Source organism: Nycticebus coucang, chromosome X (genome assembly GCF_027406575.1).
Source record: "Nycticebus coucang isolate mNycCou1 chromosome X, mNycCou1.pri, whole genome shotgun sequence".
Classification (NCBI taxonomy): Eukaryota; Metazoa; Chordata; class Mammalia; order Primates; family Lorisidae; genus Nycticebus; species Nycticebus coucang.
Genome location: NC_069804.1, coordinates 81,053,784 through 81,080,739, shown reverse-complemented (window position 1 = coordinate 81,080,739; position 26,956 = coordinate 81,053,784). Strand labels below are relative to the sequence as shown.

The following is a 26,956-nucleotide window of genomic DNA, read 5'->3' as shown; positions in this document are numbered from 1 at the left end:
TATCATTTTCATTCATAAAGGAGATAAAATTTGAGCTAGACTTTAAAGAATGGTTATGACATAGAGATGTTTTATAGAAAGGTGACTTTCAGGCTGAAGGAAGTACAGGACAAAAATCATACTTGCAGGAAAATGCAAGGTGAGTGAAGTGAACAATGGAGAGAGTTCACTTTGCCTACAGCAGGCGTCCTCAAACTGCAGCCCACGGGCCACATGAAGCGGTGTGAATTGTATTTGTTCCCGTTTTGTTCTTTACTTCAAAATAAGATATGTGCAGTGTGCATAGGAATTTGTTCATAGTTTTGTTTGTTTGTTTGTTTTAACTATAGTCCAGCCCTCCAACAGTCTGAGGGACAGTGAATTGGCCCCCTGTTTAAAAAGTTTGAGGACGCCTGGCCTACAGAATAGTATAGGTTAAGGGGCTATTGGAAAATAAGATTTAAAAGGTAGCCAGATTCAGATCATGAAGTGGTTTGGATCTTAGTCTAAAATCGTGTTATCTAAAGACAACAGAGGGACATTGACAATTTTTGAGTGACTTGATCAAAACTGTCTCTAAGGGGGCAGCATCTGTGGCTCAAAGGAGTAGGACGCCGGCCCCATGTACTGGAGGTGACGGGTTCAAACCCGGCCCTGGCCAAAAACTGCAAAAAAAAAAAAAAAATGTCCCTAAGGAAAATTAATCTGATAGCAATGTGTGTGAAGGATTGGGAAGGGAAAAGACATGAGACAGGAAAACTATTTAGAAAACCATTAGTGTGATCCACAAAGGAGGTCATAAGGACTAGATTAGAATATAACAGAGCGAGTGGAGAGGAGGGAATGGGAGAGAGATGGGCAAAAGACTGGTAATTGAACAGGAACAGGAAAAGGAAAAGGAAGGAATCAGAAAGGGCTTCATAGTTTTAAAGAAGAATGACAGAAAAAATGAATAGCATTAACAGAGATAGGGAATGGAAAAGGTAAGATGACAGATTTGGCATGGTCAAAATAGAGCTGCAAATCACTGACTTCTGCATACATTGACAGGTTGATCCTAAAGTTTATAAGGAAATCCAAACCATATTTGCCAAACCAGTTTTGAAGAAGGAGGACAAAGTTGGAAAACTCACACTTCCCAACTTCAAAACTTACTACAAAGCTATGGTAATCAAGACAGTGTGATGCTGGCATGTGCACAGACATATTGATCAATGGAACAGAGTTCAGAGTCTAGGGGAAAAAACATATTTATAGTCAATTGATTTCACATAAATGGGCTAACTAAGCCCATTCAGTGGGAGAAAGGACAGTCTTCTCAACAGATGATGCTGGAACAACTGGATATCAACATGCAAAAGAATAAAGTTGGAATCTTAACTCACACCATATACAAAATATTCAAAATAGATAAAACCCCTAAATGTTGGGGTTTTTGTTGTTGTTTTTTTGGTTTTTTTTTTTTTTTTTTTGAGACAGAGTCTCACTTTGTAGCCCTCAGTAGAGTACTATGGCATCACAGCTCACAGCAACCTCAAACTCTTGTGCTTAAGTGATTCTCTTGCCACACCTCCCAAGTAGCTGGGATTACAGGTGCCCACCACAATGCCTGGCTATTTTTTTGCTATAGTTGTCATTGTTCTTTGGCAGGCCCAGGCTGGGTTCGAACCTGCCAGCCCCAGTGTATGTGGCTGGCGCCCTAACCACTGAGCTACAGGCACTGAGCCAAAACCCCTAAATGTAAAAGATAAAACTATAAAACTCTTAGAAGAAAACACAGATGTAACTTTTCAACAGACCTTCAAGTTGGTAATGGTCTTTTGGACATGACACTAGAAGCATAAGCAATAAAAGAAAAAAATAGTTAAATGGATTTTGTCAAAAACTCTGGTGCTTCACAGGACACTGTCAAGAAAGTGCAAAGATAGCCCACAAAAAGGGAGTAAATATTTACAAATCATATATCTAATAAGGAACTTCATTTAGAATATATTAAGAACTCTTACAATTCAATATTAAAAAGACAGCCCGGCTCTGTTTTTGAAGGGGCTGCTGTCTTTCTCACGACCTACTCCACCTCCTCTCCTTCCCCCTTGCCCTCTCCCTTACCCTTACCCTTACCCTTACCCTTACTCAGAGTCTGGGCCAGCTTGGGCAGGGCAGCACAGCCCAGGCTTCCTTACCGGAAAAGGCTCTCTCCTGCCTCCACCCAGTAGCCCACCACAATGTCAGGGGCAAAGGCAGGTGGATTGCTTGAGCTCAAGCATTTGAGACCAGCCTGAGCAAGAGCAAGACCCCATTGTTTCTAAAAATAGAAAAACTAGCTGGGCGTTGTGGCAGATGCCTGTAGTCCCAGCTACACGGAATCTAAGGCAAGAGAATTGCTTGAGCCCAAGAGACTGAGTTTGCTGTGAGCTATGTCTCCATGGCTCTACCCAGGGCAACAAAGTGAGACTCTGTCTCAAAAAAAAAAGAAAATTTAAAAAACAAAAAAATTTAGCTAGGCATTGTGGGGCACCTTTAGTCCCAGCTAATGGGGAGGCTGAGTCTGAAGGATCACTTGAACCCAGGAATCTGAGGTTGCTGTGAGCTAGACTAATGCCACAGAACTCTAGCCTAGAGATGGAGTGAAACTCTGTCTCAAAAAAATAAATAATTAATTAATTAATTAAAAGATCACATGCTCTTTCAGAGCAATGACAGTTTATCACCTTTTTTTTCTGTGAGTCATAGCCTTTTAATTATTTTTAATGATAAGAAATGTTTTAAAGGATATGAGTCTTTTTATAAACTTGCTATAATTATTTATTTACATTTAATACATGTTTTTAAAGCACGATGTAAGCATACTTTGTAAATAGAACTTTTTTTTTTTTTTTTGAGACAGAGTCTCACTATGTAGCCCTCCATAGAGGGCCGTGGCATCACAGTTCACAGCAACCTCAAACTCTTGTGTTTAAGTGATTATCTTGCCTCAGACTCCCAAGTAGCTGGAACTACAGGCACCTACCACAATGCCCGGCTATTTTTTTGTTGTAGTTGTCATTGTTGTTTGTCAGGCCCCTGGCCAGATTTGAACCCGCCAGCCCCAGTGTATGTGGCCAGTGAGCTACAGGTGCCAAGCCATAAATGGAACTTTTTGAATAAAAGAAGCATACTTTTTTTTTTCTTTTTTTGAATCAGAGTCTCACTCTGTAGCCCTCGGTAGAATGCCATGGCATCATCATAGCTCACAGCAATCTCAAACTCCTGGTCTCAAGTGGTCCTCTTGCCTTAGTCTCCTAAGCAGCTGGGACTACAGGTGCCCACCACAATGCCCAGCTAGTTTTCCATTATTAGTAGAGATGGGTCTTGCTCTTGCTCAGGCTGGTCTCCAACTCCTGAGCTCAAGGGATCCTCTTGCCTCAACTTCCCAGAGTGCTAGGATTACAGGAGTAAGCCATCACTTCTGGCCCCAAAGAAGCATACTTTAATAATAAAAAAGCCCAATTTTAAAATGGACCAAAGACTGAAATAGATATTGCTACTCTAAAGAAGCTATACAGATTTCTAATAAGTGCATGGAAAGATATGCAACTTCATTAATCAGGAAAATACAAACCAAAACCACAATGAGATACCACTCCCCACCTACTAGGACAGCTATAATTAATTCAAAACAAAATGGAAAAGAGAATACAAGTGTTGGTGAAGATATGGTGAAATTGAAACCTTCATGCATTGCTAGTGGGAATGTAAAATGGTGTAGCCACTATGGAAAATAGTCTTGCTGTTCCTGAAAGGTTCAGCAGATTTACCATATGACCCAGCAATTCTACTCCTAGGTGTAACACAAGTGAATTGGAAACATGTAAAAACTTACACACAAATGTCTGTAGCAGCATTATTCATAGTAGGTGCCTGAATCAAGGTTTGAGTGAGAGAATAAATATTGAACTGCAGAAAATTATGACAAAGAAAGGGAAAGACAGACAATTTGTGGACCAAGTGCTAAAATCCTCAAGGGATGTAAAAGAATACATCATAAATCTATAGATAAGAAATCTGATAGTATTTGGATAGTATAACGAGTAGAGTATAACTTTTTTCTTTTTTGAGACAGAGTCTCAAGCTGTCGCCCTGGGTAGAATGTCATGTCGTCACAGCTCACAGCAACCTCAAACTCTTGGGCTTAAGCAATTCTCATACCTCAGCCTTCCAAGTAGCTGGGACTACAGGTGCCTGCCACAACACCTGGCTACTTTTTGGTTGTAGTTGTCATTGTTGTTTGGCAGGCCCAGCTGGATTCGAACCCGCCAGCTCTGGTGTATGTGGCTGGCACCCTAGCTGCTGAGCTACAGGCGCCACACCAAGTATAACTTTTTGAAGTATGACTTCCAAAGAGGAAAAATTGATGAGAGGGAAGAATACTGGATTTGGAAATGGCAATAAGAAAAAGAATATGCTAATTTCTCATTTCCTCTCCTGGGAATTCTGGAGGAATGTGTGTGTGTGTTTTCTCCTTTAACCCTCCACTCCTACTCTGTCGCCTAGCTCCCTAATTTTTTTCTAAATTTACCTTGCTTCCTGTTGCCCTCATGCATAGAATGCTTCAATACCCTTTTGCCAGCTCCTCTGCCTCCAGACTCTCTTACTTTCAACTCACATGCAAGCAAAAATGAAAGTTCTTAAGCATACCTTTTTAACAACATCAGAACTGACTCCAAGTTGACTATGAAATCAAATGAAAGCTTCCAGTCTTGAATTCAAGAGTGTCCACCATCCAGCCCTTTGTATGCTGTCTGTCCTTACTTCAATCACTATGTACAAAATACCTTTTCCAAAGCTTGTAGTTAACCTTTTCTCTACCCATCCAGAGCACTCTTTATCAGAACTCCTTTGAGGACTGGTTTTTCCCTACCTTGCTATAATTGAAACAACTATTCCAGGAACACCTGACTTCCTTTATCCTTTCCTCTCTCCTAATTACCACTCATGAAAATTACATGTATAAGCTTTTCTTTTGTTTCACTCTGGCAGTACTATGTAGTACCTTGGAAATATCTCCCCAATTCATCTCTTCCTCCCCATCCTTGCTGTCACTAGCCTGGATGGTTGCAAAAGCCCTAATCAACCTTCAGGGTAGCAATACTATACTAGGACTCTAGTACCTTTAAAATGGGAATCTAGGCTGGGCACAATGGCTCACACCTATAAACCTACCACTCTGGGAGACCGGGGCAGGTGAATGGCCTGAGCTCATGAGTTGAAGACCAGTCTGAGCCAGAGCAAAACCCCATCTCAAAAAATAGCCAAGCATTATGGCCGGCACCTGTAATCCCAGCTACTTGAGAGCCTGAGGCAAGAGGATCACTTGAACCCAAGAGTTTGAGGTTGCTGTAAGCTGTGATACCACAGCACTCTGTTAAGGGTGACAAAGTAAGACTCTGCCCCCCACCCAAGAAATTGGAAATCTAATCATGAGCCCAACATACACACATACACACACACACACACACACACACCATTTGAGACATTTCAAGCCTTTAAGCAAAAGTTCAAACTCATTCACTTGCGTGGCGTGGACAACATTTGCTTCTCTAGTTTCATCCCACCATTCCCTGTTTCAAGCCCTGCATATGTGCTTCCCTCTCTGAACCTTAAGCCAGTAACCACTACAACCATCCTTGCCTCCAACTCCCGTACCTTCATTCCACATGCCTATAAACTGCTGTACTTTTTAAAAAGCCTTTTATCGTAGAATAATCACAGATTTATGGGAAGTGGCAAAGAAATGTATAGGGAAATTTGATGCTTGCTTCTTTCTGCTCCCTCCATTGTTGGCATCTTGCACAATTACAGTACAGCATCAAAAACAAAAAATCAATACAGGTGCAATCCATAGAGCTCATTCAGATTTCATCAATTATACATGCACTTGTGTGTGTGTGTGTGTGTATATGAGAGAGAGAAAGTGTGTGTGTGTACAGTTCTGTGCAGTTTTATCACACATGTAGTCTTTATAACCACAACCACAATCAAGATACAGAATTGTACCACCACGACAAGGCTCCCTCACGTAACCCTTTATAGTCACACCTATCCCTGACCTCTGGCAACCACTAATCCATTCTCCATCTCTATAGTTACTATTTCACAAATGTAATATAAATGGAATCATGCAATATATATTCTTTTTTTTTATTGTTGGGGATTCATTGAGGGTACAATAAGCCAGGTTACACTGATTGCATTTGTTAGGTAAAGTCCCTCTTGCAATCATGTCTTGCCTCTAGAAGGTGTGGCACGCACCATGGCCCCACACCCCTCCCTCCTTCCCTCTCTCTGCTTTTCCTTCCCCTCCATAACCTTAATTGTCGTTAATTGTCCTCATATCAAAATTGAGTACATAGGATTCATGCTTCTCCATTCTTGTGATGCTTTACTAAGAATAATGTCTTCCACTTCCATCCAGGTTAATACGAAGGATGTAAAGTCTCCATTTTTTTTTTTAATACCTGAATAGTATTCCATGGTATACTTGTACCACAGCTTATTAATCCATTCCTGGATTGGTGGGCATTTAGGCTGTTTCTACATTTTGGCGATTGTAAATTGAGCTGCAATAAACAGTCTAGTACAAGTGTCCTTATGATAAAAGGATTTTTTTCCTTCTGGGTAGATGCCCAGTAATGGGATTGCCGGATCAAATGGGAGGTCTAGCTTGAGGTTTCTCCATACTTCCTTCCAGAAAGGTTGTACTAGTTTGCAGTCCCATCAGCAGTGTAAAAGTATTCCCTTTTCTCCACATCCACGCCAGCATCTGCAGTTTAGAGATTTTGTGATGTGGGCCATTCTCACTGGGGTTAGATGGTATCTCAAGGTGGTTTTGATTTGCACTTCTCTAATATATAGGGATGATGAACATTTTTTCATATGTTTGTTAGCCATTCATCTGTCATCTTTAGAGAAGGTTCTATTCATGTCTCTTGCCCATTGATACATGAGATTGTTGGCTTTTTTTCTTTTTTTTTTTTTTTTTTTTTGGCCGGGGCTAGGTTTGAACCTGCCACCTCCGGCATATGGGACCAGCGCCCTACTCCTTGAGCCACAGGTGCCGCCCTGTTGGCTTTTTTTCATGTGGATTAATTTGAGTTCTCTGTAGATCCTAGTTGTCAAGCTTTTGTCTGATACAAAATATGCAAATATCCTTTACCTTTACCATTGTGTAGGTTGTCTCTTTGCTTGGTTGTTGTCTCCTTAGCTGTACAGAATCTTTTAAGTTTAATGAAGTCCCATTTGTTTATTTTTGTTGTTGTTGCAATTGCCATGGCAATCTTCTTCATGAAGTCTTTCCCCAGGCCAATATCTTCCAGTGTTTTTCCTATGCTTTCTTTGAGGAACTGATCCCACAGAGATACAAGAGATCATCTCTGAATACTACCAGAAACTCTATGCCCAGAAATTTGACAATGTGAAGGAAATGGAGCAATATATATTCTTTTCAGATTGGCCTCATTCACCTAGCATAATTCCCTTGGAAGCCATCCAGATTTTTTGCATGTATCAATAGTTTGTTCCTTTTTATTGATGAGCAACAATCCCATGGTATGGATGAAACATTTTGTTTAACCATGTACTTATTAAAGTACACCTGAGTTGTTTCCCATTCTTGGCTATTACAAATAAAATTGCTATGAACATCAATGTACAAGTTCCTGAATGAAAATAAGTTTTAGTTTCTCTGGAATAAATTGCCCATGAGTACAATTGCTAGGTCATATGGTAAGTCTATTTTTAGTTTTGATAAGAACTGCCAAACCATTTTCCAGAATAGCCATACCATTTTACATTCCCACCAGCAAGATATATGAATGATCTAGTTTATCCACATCCTTACCAAGAATTGTCGTTTCCACTCTTTTTATTTTAGCTTTCTTGAGAGTTGACTCACTATAGTCCTTCTCATCTTTTAGGACCTACATCAGGAGTTACTTCTGTAGAGCCTGTTCTAACATCCTCTGGAAAAGTTGATTACTTCCTCCTATGTGCCATCTCTGATGGTTCATTTATCATTGTATGTTAATTATTTATTGACATAGTCTGTGTCTTTCCATCTATTCTGGGCTACATAAAGGTAGGGTTTATGCCATATTCATCTTTATTCCTGCAGCTTCTGGTACAGTTATATGCTGAGTTCACAGTGGGCATTCAGTAAATGTGTGGTGAAGGAAAGAATGAATGAAGAGAACATTAGTCTAGCTTACCTTCCTCTCCTCTCCTTTACTGGAGACCTTTTTAGAACAGACATCATATCTTCCTCTGTGTCTCCCTCTCAACAGCAGTTAATGGGGTATTCTCTATGTATAGATGCTTAATAAATGTTGCCTAACTATTTAGGTGGCTTGTCTTTTCTCTGCATCCAGGAGATAAGCACATGAAAGAGAATAGAACTAAGTATCCTTGTATTAAGGATCATATGTCATAAATTTTATAATATTCTTATAATCTCTGCAATCACTCAATATTTGTGTAGATGAAAAATTGAAACAAAACAGTCCTTTTAGTCAAAGAATGCCTCTGTGGCTAAGCACTATTCAATAGTTTCAATACCCTGGTTACATATGAATTTGGGAAGACAGCATTTTATGTTCCTGAATTCCTTTTGTAGTTTCAGAAGGATCTGGGATTTTTCTGGTTTTGCCACACTGTTGTAATTTGACATGTTGATTATGAGGGGGTCATTAACCTCGACATTTTTGATCACTTTTTGACTCTGTATTTTCTCAACTCTGAAGTATGTTAATTTGCACTTGTTTATATGTCTCTATGAGAGTTACTTAGGCCCTTGAGGACTGGTGTATGTTTTGTCTGGAAAGTAGATTGTAAGCCCCTTGAGAGTAGGGACTTTATAACTCTTAGGAATGCATTCTAGACATTGTCATTGTTCAATTAATGATAATACTGGAATCCTGACTAAGGTCACCTGTCATATTGACATCTAACTTTTCATCTATAAGTTTTCTTCAAACTATCAAAAAAAAAAAAAAAAACAGGTTTATTGAGTAGCACTGAATGATTCTACACAAAATTATGCTCATTGTTACCCAGTACAATTTGTTCTTTTTTTTTACATATATATAAGAGGAAGGGCTTTATTCACCAGCCAGGAGCTTAAGGCATAGAAGAATTCCAAATGGCCACGCTCCCCGACTGCTTTGGTCTTTCCCTTTTTATTGACAGTCAAAAAGTTCCACCCCACAGGTACCCTTCTCATTGGCCAGATTGAATCAAGTGGGAGATGCTATTCCCACCCCTATGGAACTACAGGATTTCACAGAATTTGAAAATTTCCAAGTTTCAAGGAAGTTAAGTTTACAAATTCCCAAGAGCTGAGTCACCATGGAGAGGACCCTGCATATGTATCCTTGTGGTCTCCTTGAGAAGACCTGTTCTCCTAGACCTCACCCTTCTTGGGTATCCTCTCTCATTCCCCCCTTTTCAGACTCCAATATATTTTAATTTGGAGTCTCAATATCAGCTTGTTTCTGTAGGTGCCAATATTAATTACTTTTCAGCACTGAGGTTTTAGGGACTGTGACTCTTCTTGGGTTCTCTACTCAGGCCTTAATAGTATCATGGTGGTGGGCTAATACATATATATAAGTTTTTACTTTTTCCTGTGACATTTCCCCCCTTTTCCCAAAGTTCAAAGTCCAATTAAGACAAGTCCCTCGAGGAGTTTTCTCAGGCTTCAGCCATGCGTTGACCAGCCAGCTACCAGTATGTGGCTGGAGCAGGGCATGTTGATTGTCTTAAAAGTTACCTTTACTTTCCAAGGGACAGTGAAGCCCTATTCAGCCAACTGTGATGACTCCAGGTGAGGATTCTTTCCATCTTCACTGCTGTGCATGTGGTCAGAATGATGGTATAAAGTCCTTTCTACCTTGGTTTCAGGGGGACCAGGTTCTGATTCCAGACCTAGACTTGGTCCCCTTGATCTTCAGAGAGAAAAGATGTACAGACACAAAAGACTAAACAGAACACAGTTAATTACCCCAGTCAAGATTTTTAGGGTATTTTCAGATTTATAATTTTAAATCAGTTGTTACAGTTCCCTTCCCTATAATACCCTGGTTATACATGCAATGGGGAGGACTGCATTATATAACCCTCTAGTCCTTTTGCATAATAAAAAGTGGGCTAACAAAATCTATGCTTTCAAAGCATGTTCTCCTCAACCCCAGCCCCCACTGGTAACCAGGTTCTAAACTCTAAGTATGGCCACAATCTTAAATTATCAGAAAGAATCCTTAATAATTATTTAATATATACATGTGTCTTATTTTCCCAGATTTTAAAATGGAGTAAATGTGTACATTATGTACTATAGCTATTGAAGTTAAATTAACGTGTATATTTCAAGGAAGTCTGAGATTTTTGTTGTTTTTTTTTTGAGACAGAGTCTCACTTTGTTACCCTGGGTAGAGTGCCGTGGCATCATATCTCAAAGCAACCTCAAACTCCTGGGCTCAAGTGATTCTCTTGCCTCAGCCTCCTGAGTAGCTGGGACTACATGTGCCCAGCACAACACTCAGCTATTTTTAGAGACAGTGGTCTTGCTCTGGCTCAGGCTGGTCTCAAACCCATGAGCTCAGGCAATCCACCCACCTCAGCCTCCCAGAATGCTAGAACTACAGGCATGAGCCACTGCGCCTGGCCCTAAGTCTGAGTTTTAAAACAGAAGGGCAAATTTGTTCATTAGTGAGGGTGGAAGTAGGGGGAAATTTTTTGTAAGTCATGTTTATTAAATTATCATTTATATACAGTATGATTCACCATTTTTAGGTAGAAAATTTGATGAGTTTGACAGGTTGTGATTTTTTTTCTTTCTATTTGCTGATTCAACTGTACCTCTAACTCACCCCACCACCACCTAAACCAAACTTACCTATCTTTTTCTGATATTTTGTATTTTTTCTCTTTTTTACAGTGTACTAAAGGAGGTATACCAAGCCTTTAATCCCAAAGCAGTGGTCTTGCAGCTGGGAGCTGATACAATAGCTGGAGATCCCATGTGCTCCTTTAACATGACTCCCGTGGGAATTGGCATGTGTCTTAAGTACATACTTCAGTGGCAATTGGCAACACTCGTTTTGGGAGGAGGTGAGTATAAAGGAAGGTTACCAAGGGAATTTATTGACCGTCCTGCACATTTTTCCTTCCATTCTGTTCCCTTCCCTTCCCTTCCCTTCTCTTCCCTTCCCTGATAATTTTATCCATTAGCACTGAACTTGGAAAACTTGGATTTCTTAGATTGGATAATACCAATTTATCTGTGGCCCAGAAGCCTGAGTCAATGAAATCTGCCACCTCTATGATTCAACGTAAGGATGTACTCTGACACACTTCTCAGGTTGGCGTGTGCATTGGCCTTCTGAAGTCTAGGTTTCAAGTTTCCTCAGATCTTAAGAGGATGTTATTAACCCCAGTAGACTTTGATCCATCTTTTCTCAGTACAGTCTGATTCTCAGGTCTAATAACTATTTTTTAGAAACACACTACTAAAATTCCGATTCTACTCACATATAAGTAGCACACACATGAATTAATTAAATACCTAAGCTGAGTTCAAGAATGACTCTCCCCCCAAAATCATAGATTTATAATAATGTAGCAAAATTCAGAGACCCAAAGAGTTTCTTGTACATTCTTACCTTTAGTATGTACTGTTAATTGTATTACTTGACCAACAGAAAACTGAGTCTGTTAATGGAAGCATTTATATATTTGAGAAAGGAACTTTTCACAATGATCTTTGAAGATGCCTTCTTAGACTCTTCTGTCTATCTACCAGGCACAATCTTTATTTCATTGGATGAATGGATGGTATATTAAAATAACAGGGTCAAGCAGATTGGGCTTAAAATGTGTATGTTATGGAAAAGTTAATGGTTGTTTTGTCAAGCTGTTCTAAAATCAAATCAGGGAAAATTGTAGGGAGCCCTTATATAAATAAATTAGTATTCAACATAAATGCACAAGCCTGGTCCTTTGGCAGCCTCAAACCCTAGAGGGATCAATATGAAAGGTGCTTATAAGAGACAACCTCTTATGAAATGCTGGTGAGTAATATATTAACTCAAGAGAAAGATAAAATTGATAAGCACTGCATAACATATTACTTTCCATGATGGCACTAAGGATGATGATTATGATACAAGTAAAGCTAGAAGGAAAGAAAAGACCTTTCTACAACATACATCTTTTGTTTGAGGCTACAGCCTATTAGGATTTTCTAAAGCTTTTTTGCTTTCTCAGCCCAAAGTTTTGGCTTTTGAATATACTACATATTACTCTTCTTATATAGTATGTGTATTCCTGAAAATACTTGTACATTAATCAAATTTTTGCTAATCAAGTCATATATGTGTACCAGTGACAGCTCACTACCTAAGCAAATGACTTTTTTTCAAATTAAATAATTATGCCAAATATTAATAAGTCTATCGTGTAAAGTCAAGTTTTTCCATGTCCGGAGTATTTAAATTAATACTATACAATTTAACTGAAATTCTCAGCTGCAGTTAACACATAATTAATAGAGATGGCCACACAACGAACCCCATTGAGGCCTAAAAGACACACTCTAAAAGTTCCAACATCTCTGGCCTTTTAAGTACTAGAAAAGTTTAAGAAAAGAGTGATCATATGTCCCAGTTTATACATGTTGTCCCAGTGTAATGATTAATAGAATCCTCTTTTACTATTAAAAGTATATCATTTGGGACAATAATTTATATGGTCATCCTACCTAAAATAGACCAGATTCTATTTCTCTTAGGCTGCACTGAAGTTAGGAAATCATTCCATTTTACCCTTACACTCTTGTAATTTAGCTAAAGGCCAATGTTCTAATGCTTGCATGGCAAAGCACGTTTATTCAACTGATTGTGCTGATTGTTAGCCAGTGTAATATGACTGCTGGGCGACCATGACAGTACCTGACCAGATAGGTCAAAGTGTCAATCAATGGTCCCTTTCTCATCTCACTTTCTTTGATCTCTGCCACCAGGCCTATGTTTTGTTGCAGAACGGAATGCTAATATTAAAAGAAGGAAGTTTGTTTCTGTCAGCATTTTCCTTTCCTCTTTCATGGATGCTTTTAGGGCTAGATATTCCAATAGTTTTAAAATACAAATCACATCCAGCAGTCATTTTATAGAATTGTTGCAAAATTCATCACAGAACTCTTTCCCATGAGTAGGTCACATCAAGAGATCTGGGTTCCAGGGATCTCAGGCTTGCTGATGTCTCTTGATGAAATTGAGGAGATTAGATTCCTCAGGTGCATTATTTATTGTAGAACTTGGACTTCCTGTTCTACACTGTGCATGATCTGATTGTTCCACCAAAGTCTATTCATTAGGTGTAAAAAATATCATAAAGGGTCTGGTTGCAATGGCACATACCTGTAATTCCAGCATTTGAGAAGGCCAAGGCAGGAGGCCAGGAGTTTGCGACCAGCTTGGGTAACATAGTGAGATCCCCTCTCTACAAAAAAAAAAAAAAAAAAAAAAAAACATAAAGCAATATTTAAATGAAATTCTGTAAGTTAGAGTTGTGTTTTTAGCCCTTTTATTAAAACAGTTTTCTCTCCTTCCTTATCCCCTTCCCTCTCCTGCTGTTTTGTGACTGTTCTTTCCTAACTTCACAAATCTTGATGGAGACAGGAGGCTATAACCTTGCCAACACAGCTCGATGCTGGACATACTTGACCGGGGTCATCCTAGGGAAAACACTATCCTCTGAGATCCCAGATCATGAGGTAAGTAAGGCTCTGACAAGTCCTCTCTAAGTGGAAGAGCTGAGTCATTCCACCTAATCAAAATCACGTCCTCACCACTCAATACTGTTTTGTTGAGAGACACTTCAATAACAATAACACACTGTCTTGGCAGAATAGTGGACTCTTGTTCCAAAATATCCAAGACCTTCTGCCTTTTTTTACAAGAGATCTCAAAGGCCAACCAACTTTAATTTCTCAATTAATTACAGAGACTGTGGGAAGGGGTCACCTGTTCACACAAAGAGCTCTTTGGAATATGTGCATATTTTCATCCCCTTAAAAAGGAAGGGGCTATTTTTAAAATGTATAAGCTGGGTTCTCATCTATTTTTTAGAAGTCCCATAGGTGGTATGTAGCACATGTTCTTTGATGGTAGTCCTGGTCTATCAGTTTTCTTTTGACTAATAAAATTTAAGAAACACATAATCACTACAAAGACAGGTCTGGCCTCGTGTTTTTCTAGCAATTCATAGCAAACAGAGGTTGGAAAGGACCATCTAAAATGTGAAACATGTCATTTGAGCCCTTGCAATTTTCTTTAATCATAAGTGAGGAGCTTTACATTTTATAAAGCAAAGATATCTCTTCCAGTTTTCCTAAAACAAGCTAATGGAAAGCTGTTTGGGACTTATAAGTGTGATAATTCCTAATCCAAAGGTATACCCCTTCTATTCCTACCCACTGTCCCCCACCTCAGCAAGAAGCATGTTATCACAGATCAGGATGTATGGACAGACCTTAGACTGGGTGACTTAAAATAACAAACCAGTACATGCAACCCCACCTTCTCAAGCTATTTCTCAAGGATTAAGGATGCTGCTTTACTTACAATGTTATGATTTCTGCCAGATGCAAAAGCTGTATACTTGGAAGTATTATGCTTTTTAAAGTTGCTATTATTTTTTTTTAATTAGAACAACTTAAACTAATTTTCTACCAATTTTCTTCTAACCTCAGGTGAGGTATAATATGTATCTCAGAAAAACCAATATGTCTAGAATACAAATAGAAGACATGTTATAATTTGAGACAATTTGCTGGTGTCAGGGTTAATAGAAGTCTCTTTTCTTGACTTGGCTTACCTTTATTCAGTATTTTGGGAGCTTGATGAAATATAAAGGTAAGTGCTATGAATAAATGTAATCACTGTTAGTGCTAGGGGAATATCTCAGATTGCATTGTAATTTAAAGCTCTTTATCAGATTTTAAATCTGATAAAGTTATGTCAGAAAGGAGTTTTAAGCTGTAGAAGCATGAATTGAGAATGAATATTCTGTTCCTAAGAAGCAAAAGCAAATCCAAAGATTCATCTGTGTGAAGGATTGATAAAATTTTAATAAAGATAAATATTCCTTTGGTACCTGGAGAAGCTATGTGCCTGAATGGATATGGGCTCAGCCTTATAGATGGAGAGATGTTCTGTCTTTATATTGAAATACACTGTAAGATTGAATGAGATCTAATATCTGTCAAGTACCTAACACATGGTTCCTGGCACCTAATAGGCATTTTTGAAATGGTTCCTCTTTTTTTAAATTTTAGAATATTAAGGGGTACATATTTTTTGTTGATGTACTTTGTTTTTGTACATATCGAGTCAAAGTTATACGTATAAGTGTGCCCTTCACCCAGTCTCCTTCCCCTTTGCATGCTCCTGACATCTTATATTCAGACATTTATGACTAAGCCATTCATAAATTTGTCCAAACCCTTTGTGAATCTGTTCTGTCATATCCTTCTGCTTTAAGAGATGTGAGTCATCCAAGAAGGAACAGAGAAGAAAATTGAAATGACAGTCTTCCAGGTACACTAAGATAACATTTTAATGAAAATTGCCAAAAATAGACTACACAGTATGAAGGCAGATATAAGTTTTCTGTCACAATACATAGTTGCACACAATATCCTTGTGGTCCTCTTAAATCAAATCAAAAATGGTAGATCAAAAATATTTGCTGAGCACCCATTGTGTGCCAGGCACTATGCAAGGTATCTTGGAAGATGCACAGATAGTAAAACCCCATTCCTCTACCTCAAGCAGCTGGGGGAGGGTGATGGTGCAAGTGCTAGAGTGATATACAAATGCACAGATAATTACATTGCACATACTGAGAAGAAAAAACCCTGAGATAGTAGGAACAGTGACTAATGGAGTTGTGCATCAAATATAAAGGAGATCAAAAGGAATACACAAAATACCCTGTCCTCCAGGAGCTGAGAATATAATTGAGAAATCTGGTAGGTGAGAATGTATATGACAGAAATCAGCTGCAGCCTGGCTGACCTCCTCACTCTCTTTGCTCTCAGTTGTGGGCTTTTGTTTTTCCATCTCCTAGGATAATAATCCTCCTCCTCCCTTTCCCCAGTTCTCTACTGTTTACCTAGGTCCAGCTTCAAGGCCTATGCCTTTCAAAAACCCTCACCTAAAAATGCCAAGCCCCTTTGAGCTCTTATCTTTACTTATTACTTCATTCATTTAACAAATATTCATTGCACTCCTACTACTTGCTAGGCCTTATCTCTGAATTCAGAGATAGAAAGACTAACAAGATTAACCCAATGCCCTCAAAAATCTCATTATCTAGCGAGGCAGTGGCATGTATCTATAGTCCCAGCTACTTGGGAGGCTAAGGTGAGAGGATCACTTGAGCCCAGGAATTCAAGTTCAGCCTGGGAAACAGTGAAACTCCATCTCAAAAAAAAAAAAAACTCACCATCTACTAAAGATGATAGAATAATGTGCTCAAATCCAGGACAGATGAGAAGCCTAGGAGAAATATTTCAATAAGTCTTTGAACAGAATGTTAGAGTTGATTGGGAGTTTCCTAGGTGAAGAAGGAGGGAAAGGCAATCTAGGAAGAGGGAACAGAGATTGAAAAGAGCCTGGTGCCTAATGGACCATTGAAAAGTTTGCCATGTGTAGAACCCAGGGTATATGAGAGAAAGGAGGAAGATTTGAATGGAAATTGGTGCCAGATTATGAGAAGCCCAATGCTACACTGAAAAGCTTATACATTTCTTCTATAAAAACAGATAAGTTTTGGTTTTTAGAAAACTCACTTGGTAAAGCATGGAAGATAAATTGCAAAGGGGAGAGAGACCTGAGAAAGGCCCACTTCTTAAGAGGTTAAAGTATACTCCTATAACATTTATAGTCTGTATCATTCATTTGGTCATCTGTGTTTTGGCTGTCTGCATTCTCCTCAGAGCTTAGCAGAGTATTAAGCACTGACCTACTTGGTGTTCATTTGTTCAGTGAATAATTGAATAAATGAGTATTTGAATAGGTGTCTCAACATTCACATTGGGAAATTTCTATTTAAGATGGAAGAATTGGAAGGATAATCTAGCCTTTCCCTGGAAACACAATTTAACCTCAGAAGCAACTTCTTACCTTTGCAAGAAGTACCCAGGTATCTCAGCTATATGAAATATGTGTATCCATGAGAAAACACTGATTGTCAATGCAGGGAAGAGAGTTGGTAAGACAAAGCCCAGCACAAATATTATAAGTGATTATGGGTGAGACTTCAAGCATATCCCTCATAAGATAAAAAAAGTGACACCATAAAGCCAGTGATGCTATATAGCCAGTGATCGGGGAGTTAGTCTAAGCCCATGCACTGGGGAGCCAGGTTGGCCAGCCAAACATGGAATAAGGAGCAGTCCCAGCAAACATGGAGTGAGGAAGCAGTCCCAGCTGGAAGAAGAGTTTTGACCCCACCTGAAAAGCTGTGAGGAATGGAACCTATATGTATGATTGACCGAGGTATCTCTACCATAGGGAAAGCCTAAAGGTGGCATGGTTCTGTCAAAAGACCTGTATGTGGCTAATATAGCACAGTAACCTGGGATATCATGCATAAGAATGTTCTATAGTCCAGTAATACTATTTAGATCCCATGGTCTAAGTTAGAGTAAGGCGCTCATCTACACCCCCCCCCACACACACACACATATATATATCATCAGGTACATTTGCTAACAGAAAGTACTTGCACTACACTACTTAATCAGACTGCTTTTTATAGACTAATTAGATAAGCTATATCTCAATCCTATTAGGAAATATATATAGCCATTAAAAATAATTAAGTCAATTTATATACAAGCATATGTTACTGATATAAAACAGTCTTGCACTTTAACCTGTAGATTGCACTGAATCTATAGACGGATTTCAGGACGAATAACATCTAAACAATACTTACTTATTTAAGCCATGAATTCACTATATCTTTCCATTTACTTGGTTCTTCTTTAATTCCAAATTTTAATTTATGTTCTTCAGTGAACAATTCTTGCACAAATTTTATTAAATTTATCCTCTGAGTACTATATTTCATGATCTTGATGTTATTGTAAACGATGTTTTAAAATTTCTATTTCCGATTGTTGTCAGAATATTGAAATGCAATTGAATTTTTATGATTTTGAATAATGTAAACTTTCTAAACTCACTTATTAGCTCTAGTAGCTTTTTAATAAATTTCTTGGCATGATTCATGTGTACAAACATGCCATCTGTGAATAAAAAGAGTTTTACTTATTCCTGTACAGTTTTCATGCTTTTTCTTTTTCTTACCTCGTTGCACTTGGGGCCTCCAGTGCAATGCCAAGTAGAAATGGTGGGTGAATGTATTTATCTTGCTCCCAATTTTAAAGAGATAGCACTTAATCTTTCTCTATGAAGTGGGATGTTAGCTATAGGTTTTTTTTTTTTTTTTCAAAAATGTCCATTAGATTGAGGAAGCTCCCTTCTATTTCTAGTTTACTCAGAATTTTCTTCTCACAAATGAGTACTGAATTTCATCAAATGCCTTTTGTCACCTGTTGAAACAATCATATGGTATTCTCCTTTATTCTATTAGTACAGTAAATTGTACTGATTTTTTTAGGTTAAAGCTACTTTGCATTCCTGGAATAAACTCTACTTGGTCATGGTATGTTATACTTTTTATATATTGCTGGATTCAATTTGCTGAAATTTGGCCAAACCTTTTTGTGTCCTTTTGTGTCTATGTGGATGAGGGATATTGGCCTATTGTTTTCTTTTTGGTGTAATGTCTTTGCCTAGTTTTGATATCAGGCAATGCTGATCTCATAAAATTGCTTGGGAAATATCACCTCTCATGTTTTCTGAAAAAAAATTGTGTAGAATTGGTACTGTGTCTTCTCAAAATGTTTGATAGAATTTACTAGTGGGGAGGGAGAATTTATCAGTGAGCCTGGAGTTTTCTTCATGGGAAGGCCTTTAATTATAAATTTAATTTCCTTAATAGTTATATGGCTATTCAGATTTTCTATTTCTTGATTTCATGTTGGTAATTTGTCTTTCAAGGAATTTGCCTGTTTACTTGTAATATTTTACCATTATTGCTTTAAATGTATATAGAATCTATAGAGATATTCCCTCTTTCATTCCTGTTATGAGTGATTTGTTTCTTTTTTTCTTGATCGTTTTAACTAGTGATTTAGCAGTTTTACTGAGGTATAATTTTCTCCAAAGTGCCAGCTTTTAGTCTCATTGACTTTATTTATCTCTTTTCTATTTCATTATTTCTGTCCATATCTTTGTTAATTCCTTCATTCAGCTTACTTTGTATTGTTTTTAGTTCTTTTTCTAGTTTCATTGATAGAAACTTCATTCATAGATTTTTAAGCCTTTCTTCTTTTCTAATATCAGCATTTTAAAGCTATAAATTTCCATCTAAACATGCTTTAGCTGCATCCCACAAATTTTGATGTTTTCATTTTCACTTGGTTCAAGATATTTTCTTCTTCGATGACTTATTTAGAAGTATGTTTGTTCTTAAATTAATTTCCAAGTATTTCAGAACTTTCCAGATATTTTTCTGTCATTTGTTTTTAATTTTAATTTAATTTTGCTTTGCTCAGAGAACATACTCTACATAATTTCAGTCCTTTTATATTTATTGAAATTTTTATAGCCCAGTACATGAATCTATCTTGGTGAATTTTCATGTGCAACTTGCAAAGAACGTATGGCAAAGAATCCCCTTTTCTCTCATTATCAATTAGAACAGGTGGATTGAGAGTGTTGTTTGCATCTTCTATATACCTACTAATTTTCTGTCTGCTTGTTCTGTCAATTGCTGAGAGAGTTGAAATCTTTAATTTTGGATTTGGCTGTTTTTCCTTTCAGTTGTGTCAATTTTGACTTCATATGTTTTTGAAGCTTTGTTATTAGATGTATACATGAAGGATATTATGAAATATCCTTCTTTATATCTGTAATATTTCTTGTCCTGAAGTCTAGCTTTATCTGATTTTAATATTGTCACAGCTGCTTTCGTATGATTATGGTTAAGTCATTAAATACGAAATGTCCAGTTTTGGATCAAAAGTTTAGTTTATTATAATTTAAAATAAGAAGCAGTACAGCTAATCAAAGTATGTGCTTAACCCATTGATACAGTTTTGTCTTTTTTTTTTTTTTTTTTTTTTTGCAGTTTTTGGCTGGGGTTGAGTTTGAACCTGTCACCTCCGGCATATGGGGCTGGCGCCCTACTCCTTTGAGCCACAGGCGTCGCCCTAGTTTTGTCATCTTAGTGGTAGCTTATTTATGCCAGCAACAAGGAAGCCTGGAAAGAAAGTGGCAATGAAACTGTGAAAAACATTTTCCACAGCTTGTTAAGAATTGAATATTTTTCCTTGCAAGAAGTGGTCCAAAGCCATGGTAATCAGTTGGTGCAAGGTCTGGAGAATGTGGTGGCTGGCAGAGAGTTTCCAAGTCTGGCTTTTGTAGTTTGAGCAGCAGTGTTTGTACAAAATGTAGCCAAGTATTGTCCTGCAAGAGGATTGACCTGTCTCTATTCGCCAATCTCAGTTGCTTAATTGCAGACATCTTCATCATGTCATTCAGTTGGTTGCACTGAACATCCACTATAATCGATTGACCAGGTTTTACTGTAGTGGATAATACCAGTTCTGGACCACCAAACAGACACCATTAGCTTTTCTTGATAGATATTCACTTTTGGACTGTGTTTCGGCACTTCATCTTTATCCAACCATTGTGTTGAACACTTGCAGTTGTCAAAAAGAATCCATTTTTCATTACAGGTAACAATATGGTGTAGAACTTGTTTGCCTTTATGTTGTGACAACAAAGAAAGGCAAGCTTTAAGACAGTTTTTCTTCTGACAAAGAGTGAAGATCTGGCTTCTTTACCTTGCTGATTTGTTTCAAATCTATCTGGCTTCTTTACCTTGCTAATTTGTTTCAAATGGTCCAATATTTTTGGAATAGTAATGTCAGCCTTTGCTGCTATTTCACGCGTAGGTTGAGATAGATTTGCTTCCACTACAGCTTTCAGTTCATCATTATCCACCTTGGTCTCAAGTCGCCCACATGGCTTATTTTCAAGCACCAAAATGGAACTTCTCAAGCCATCGATATACTGTGTGTTCATTTGCCACATCCTTCCCAAACACTTCATTGATATTTTGAGCTGTCTGTACTACATTGGTCTCATGTTAGAAAACAGCACAAATTTTTTACTTATCCATGGTTTCACAAAAATCATTCTTAAAAAATTTGAAAGAGGGGGGCGGAGCATGATGGCGGACAGGACGGACGTGTAGCCCACCTTTCCCAAGCCATCAGGTAAGAGGAAAGGCAGTCTGGACCTTCCCTGTGTGTGGATTATTGGAGTGGACAGACAATTGGAGACGCCCAGCGAACTGGCGGATCGCTATATATGAGGCATAATTTAAAATCACAAACTCTGTTGTAGAGATTCTTCCCTGCTCGGCCGTGCTGGTCAGCAGGCCCCTCCCCTACGGAGGTCAGCAGCTTGTAAATGCTGACAAAACCCAATTGACAAATAATTATTCCTGAACTGAGGGAGGCATCCTAAAGGAGAGCCACTCAAAACCACGGGGAGCTGGGCAAACTGTTGGACAATTGAAGGGAAGGGATCCTGCCTGGGAAACAGACATTTTGAACTACCCAAAAGGGCGGGCACCTTTCCCCCAGGCGTTGGAGGGGGCTGGCAGTTTAGGCTGCGGGAGAACTGGCGGGCGCCCATCCAAAAGGGAAACTCTGAACCTTAAAACCCAGAATAAGCCCCCGGAACGCTCCAACCGCGGACCCGGCTTTGGCTGCTAAAGCCGGGAAGCTACTGAAGCCACGGACCCAGCTTTGGCTGCTGAGGCCGCAAATTTGGCTTCAGCCCCCGGAGCCAGCTACAGCAGATAAAACCGCAAGCCCGCCAACAACCACGCGAAGTCAGCACCTCTCCCCCTACAGCCGATTGCAGTCGCCAGTTTGCAGGAGAACCTGGGAACAGAGTGGAAAGACTTGAGAAGCGTGGACACCTGCACTGAGTGGGAAGGTCAGTCCAAGTGCTATCTAGAAAAGAACAGCCGAGGTTACACAATTCTTAGGCAACAAACTTTTGCAGAAATTCCAAAATGGCCATAGGCCATAGAAGGTGGTTACCATGGTAACAGTATAAACTGTAAATCAGCTATAAGCCTCAGAACCACTCAGCGCCACCTGGTGTCCAGAAGTATATTGCAGTATGAATATATTCCTATGAAAATTGATCTCTACAGCAGACATATAGATATATATAGGTATATTTCTACACGCAAGAATATTTTTGTAGTTGGTGCCTTTTTGTTTTGTTTTGTTTTTTGCTTTTTGGTTTTTTTGGTTTTCACGGGTTTTTTGTTTGTTTGTTTGTTTTTGTCTGTTTTTTCCTCACGATTTTCTTAGAGGAGATTTCGATAATTTTTTATTATTACTTCTTATATACATATATTTTTTATTTCTATGTCTTCTAATTTTAATTTCTTCTTCTCATTTAACATTCCTACTAACACCACTTTTTTCTCTCTTTTTTTCCTTTCTTTCAATTATTTTACAATTATCACTATTTTTATTGCAGTTGTTCTTATATTGCTGTTGTCATGGCTGTTACCTGTATGTCTGTCTGTTTCCGTCTGTCTCTGTATCTATGGGCCCGTGTGCCTGGTAACCTTTGTATCTGTTTATTTGTTCATTTGGTCTCAATGAGCTTGGTGTTACGACCTGCAACACTGAGCTCCTAACACTCCCCTCCACTCTCACTCCATGATCTGGAGACCTGCCCCCCCAGGAGTCCAGATTCTTGGGTGAACTCTCGAGAGGTGCAGACAAGACCTGCACTGCAGCTGGCCAGTGCTGACTCTGTAGCAAAGGAGCGAGAAGACGACGGTTGGCTAAGAGGGAATTACACTGGAGCGGTGGTGCCCCGAGGTGCAGAGCAACAGCCGTCTTCAGCAATAACAAGGCCCACCCCCAGATATCCCACAGCCTCTCCTCCTATCTTCCTGGGCAACCAGATGAGGCCGAGCATCTTCTCAGATGGCAAACACCATGGAACAGACCTGGGACTCAAACACAGGCCCCATGAGTAAAGGGTTTGCCTGTTGCAGCACTGATCTGGGTGGAACACAGGGACTAGAAAACACACCCGCAGAGCCGGGAAACTCCCAAAGTGGGGCTGATACAGAGGACCGCTTGACTGAGCCTAAGATGCACCTGGCCCTCAGGGGATCCCCAGCCTATAGACAAAGGAGGCCAAGAGGCTGCAGCCGACAACTGATCGTGCTGCGAATATAAACCCACAGGACTAAAGACAGGGCTTGAGGCACAGGTTCTGGGAACTCAAATCAGCATCTCCTCTGCAGAGGAATCTAGCAGGGTCAGAAACAAACTCCCACAGGGTTGTTCCATTCACCCAGTAACATAAATTAAGGGTGGAGCTGGAACTGAGTTAACACCTCCAGCCTCCATCAAGTGCCCGAGGTTGACAGGTCACACCACCCCCTGCTGAATAAAGATAGAGAGTAGCGGCCTAGACGAGCAGACACAGACTACCCTGTGACTTAGGCAGGTGCAAACCCCTGGAGTATCTGCTTACTGCAGACAACTGACTGGGTCACGGCCCTGTGGGGCTAGCAGCAACTGGGTGTGACAGAGCTGCAAGGTGGGGAAGGAGGCATCAATCTTCCCAGACTGATCTATTTACTGGGTGGCTCTTCCTGACTCCACGCAGCACTGGAGCAAGCCATATTACAGCAGTCACCAGACCCCTCTGATCCAGTTCCCAGGGACCTCTTGAACTCTCCCACCCAAGGCAGCTGCTCACTGAGACAATTGATTTGGACCTTTTGAACTGAGCCACTCACCTGGGGACTATTCAGGTGGTGCCCTGGGTGAGTGGTTATAGGAAGGTTTGATTTTCCTTTTCCATTTGTTGCCTGTGGTGGGTGGAGTGACTTAATTGCTGGTATTTCTCCATAGCTGAGACTTCAACCCAGAGTAACTGTTTCACTAGGGTCAAATAGAAACCAGCTGAAAACAAGACAGAACCCACTTAGCCCCTCTACACCAAACAGGGCCCCAGTTTCTCAGGCCACAGCCCTGTACGGGTTCTGGACAAAACACCAAGGGAGAAATCAAAGGAAGTAAAACAATCATGGGGCGGAATCAGCGGAAAAACTCTGGTAACATGAATAACCAGAATAGATCAACCCCCCCAAGGAAAGATATGGCAGATGTAATTGAAGATCCCATTCACAAACATCTGGCTGAAATGTCAGAAATCAAATTCAGAATTTGGATGGCAAACAAGATTAACAAAATGTAACTAGGAATTCGTGGAGAAATTCAAAAGCTGTCTCAAGAATTTAACGAATTTAAAGACAAAACCACCAAAGACTTAGAAACACTGAAGCAAGAATTTGCATCCCTCAAAGATATGAAAAATACAGTAGAATCCCTTAGTAACACAATGGACCAAGCAGAAGAAAGGATCTCCGACATCGAAGATAAAGCCTTTGAACGCTCCCAAACTCTCAAAGAGGAAGAGAAATGGAGAGCAAAAATGGATCACTCTCTCAGAGAGCTCTGGGATAACTAGAAGAAGGCAATATCCAACTCATAGGAATTCCTGAAACAGATGAAGTGGCCTCACTGGGCACAGAGGCCCTTCTGCATGAAATTATGAAAGAGAATTTTCCAGACATGCCTAGAGAACCTGAAATTCAGATAGCAGATAGCTTCATAACCCCAGCATGACTCAACCCCAATAAGACATCCCCCAGGCATGTCATAATTAACTTCACTAAACTTAATATGAAGGATAAAATTCTCAAAGTGGCCAGGCGAAAGAAAACTATTACTTTCAAAGGGAAGAACATTAGAATGACTGCAGATCTCTCTGCTGAAACTTTTCAAGCCAGAAGAGGGTAGTCATCAACGTTTAATCTCCTCAAGCAAAATAACTTGCAACCCCGTATCTCATACCCAGCTAAACTGAGTTTCATTTATGATGGAGAAATTAAATACTTTAATGACATTCATATGCTGAAGAAATTTGCCATAACCAAACCAGTTCTTCAGGATATTCTCTGACCTATCCTCCATAATGAACAACCCAATCCTCTACAACAAAAGTAAACTCACTCAGAAACTTCTGATCAAACTCCAACTTCCACAATGGCAAAATGATTAAAAATGCCTATTGGACTTTCGAAAAACACAATACCCAAAATTTCACCAAACTTATCAATACTCTCCATTAATGTGAATGGATTAAACTGCCCTCTAAAGAGACATAGGTTAGCTGACTGGATACAAAAACTCAGGCCAGACATTTGTTGCATACAAGAGTCACATCTTAACTTAAAAGACAAATACAGACTCAGGGTGACAGGATGGTCATCCATATTTCAGGCAAATGGTAACCAGAAAAAAGCAGGTGTTGCAGTTTTATTTGCGGACACAATAGGCTTTAAACCAACAAAAGTAAGGAAGGACAAAAATGATCACTTCATATTTGTTAAGGGTAAGACTGAATATGATGAGATTTCAATTATTAATATCTATGCACCCAACCAGAATGCACCTCAATTTATAAGAGAAACTCTAACAGACATGAGCAACTTGATTTCCTCCAACTCTATAATAGAGATTTTAACACTCCTTTGGCAGCGATGGATCGATCCTCCAACAAAAAGCTGAGTAAAGAAATTCTAGATTTAAATCTAACCATCCAGCATTTAGATTTAGCACACATCTACAGAACATTTCATCCCAACAGAACAGAATTCACATACTTCTCATCAGCCCACAGAACTTACTCCAGAATCGATCACATCTTAGGTCACAAGTCTAACCTCAGTAAATTTAAAGGAATAGAAATTATTCCATGCATCTTCTCAGACCATCATGGAATAAAACTTGAGATGAGCAACAACAGGAATCTGCATACTCATACAAAAACATAGAAGTTAAATAACCTTATGCTGAATGATAGCTGGGTCAGAGATGAGATCAAGAAGGAAATTGCCAAATTTCCGGAACAAAACGACAATGAAGAGATGAACTATCAGAACCTCTGGGACTCCACAAAGGCAGTTCTAAGAGGGAAATTTATAGCACTGCAAGCCTTCCTTAAGAGATCAGAAAGAGAGGAAGTAAGCAACTTAATGGGACATCTCAAGAGACTGGAAATGGAAGAACACTCCAACCCCAAATCCAGTAGAAGAAAAGAAATAACCAAAATCAGAGCAGAACTAAATGAAATTGAAAACAAAAGAATAATACAACAGATCAATAAATCAAAAACCTGGTTTTCTGAAAGGTCAACAAAATAGATAAACCTTTGGCCAACCTAATCAGGAAAAAAAGAGTAAAATCTCTAATCTCATAAATCAGAAATAACAAAGACAGTATAACAACAGACTCCTCAGAAATCCAAAAAATCCTTAATGAATATTACAAGAAACTTTATTCTCAGAAATACGACAATCTGAAGGAAATTGACCATTACTTGGAAGCACATCACCTTCCAAGACTTAACCAAAATCAAGTGGAAATGTTGAACAGGCCCATATCAAGTTCGGAAATAACATCAACCATACAAAACCTCCCCAAAAAGAAAAGCCCGGGACCAGATGGTTTTACGTCAGAATTCTACCAAACCTTTAAAGAGGAATTAGTACCTATACTACACAACCTGTTCCAAAAGGTAGAAAAAGAAGGACGACTACCCAACACGTTCTATGAAGCAAACAACACCCTGATCCCCAAACCAGGAAAAGACCAAACAAGAAAAGAACATTATAGACC

The 26,956-nt window shown here is 39.1% G+C and overlaps 1 protein-coding gene across 3 annotated transcripts in view; it reads left to right on the top strand.

Annotated features, from left to right (window-relative positions):
* HDAC8 (histone deacetylase 8) overlaps positions 1 to 26,956 on the top strand; it is a 418,507-nt gene that overhangs the window by 230,952 nt on the left and 160,599 nt on the right. For all 3 annotated transcript variants that reach the window (XM_053579625.1, XM_053579623.1, XM_053579624.1), the window contains 2 exons: positions 10,952 to 11,124; positions 13,692 to 13,786. In XM_053579625.1, the coding sequence (XP_053435600.1) occupies positions 10,952 to 11,124; positions 13,692 to 13,786 (268 nt within the window). The remainder of the gene's footprint in view (positions 1 to 10,951; positions 11,125 to 13,691; positions 13,787 to 26,956) is intronic.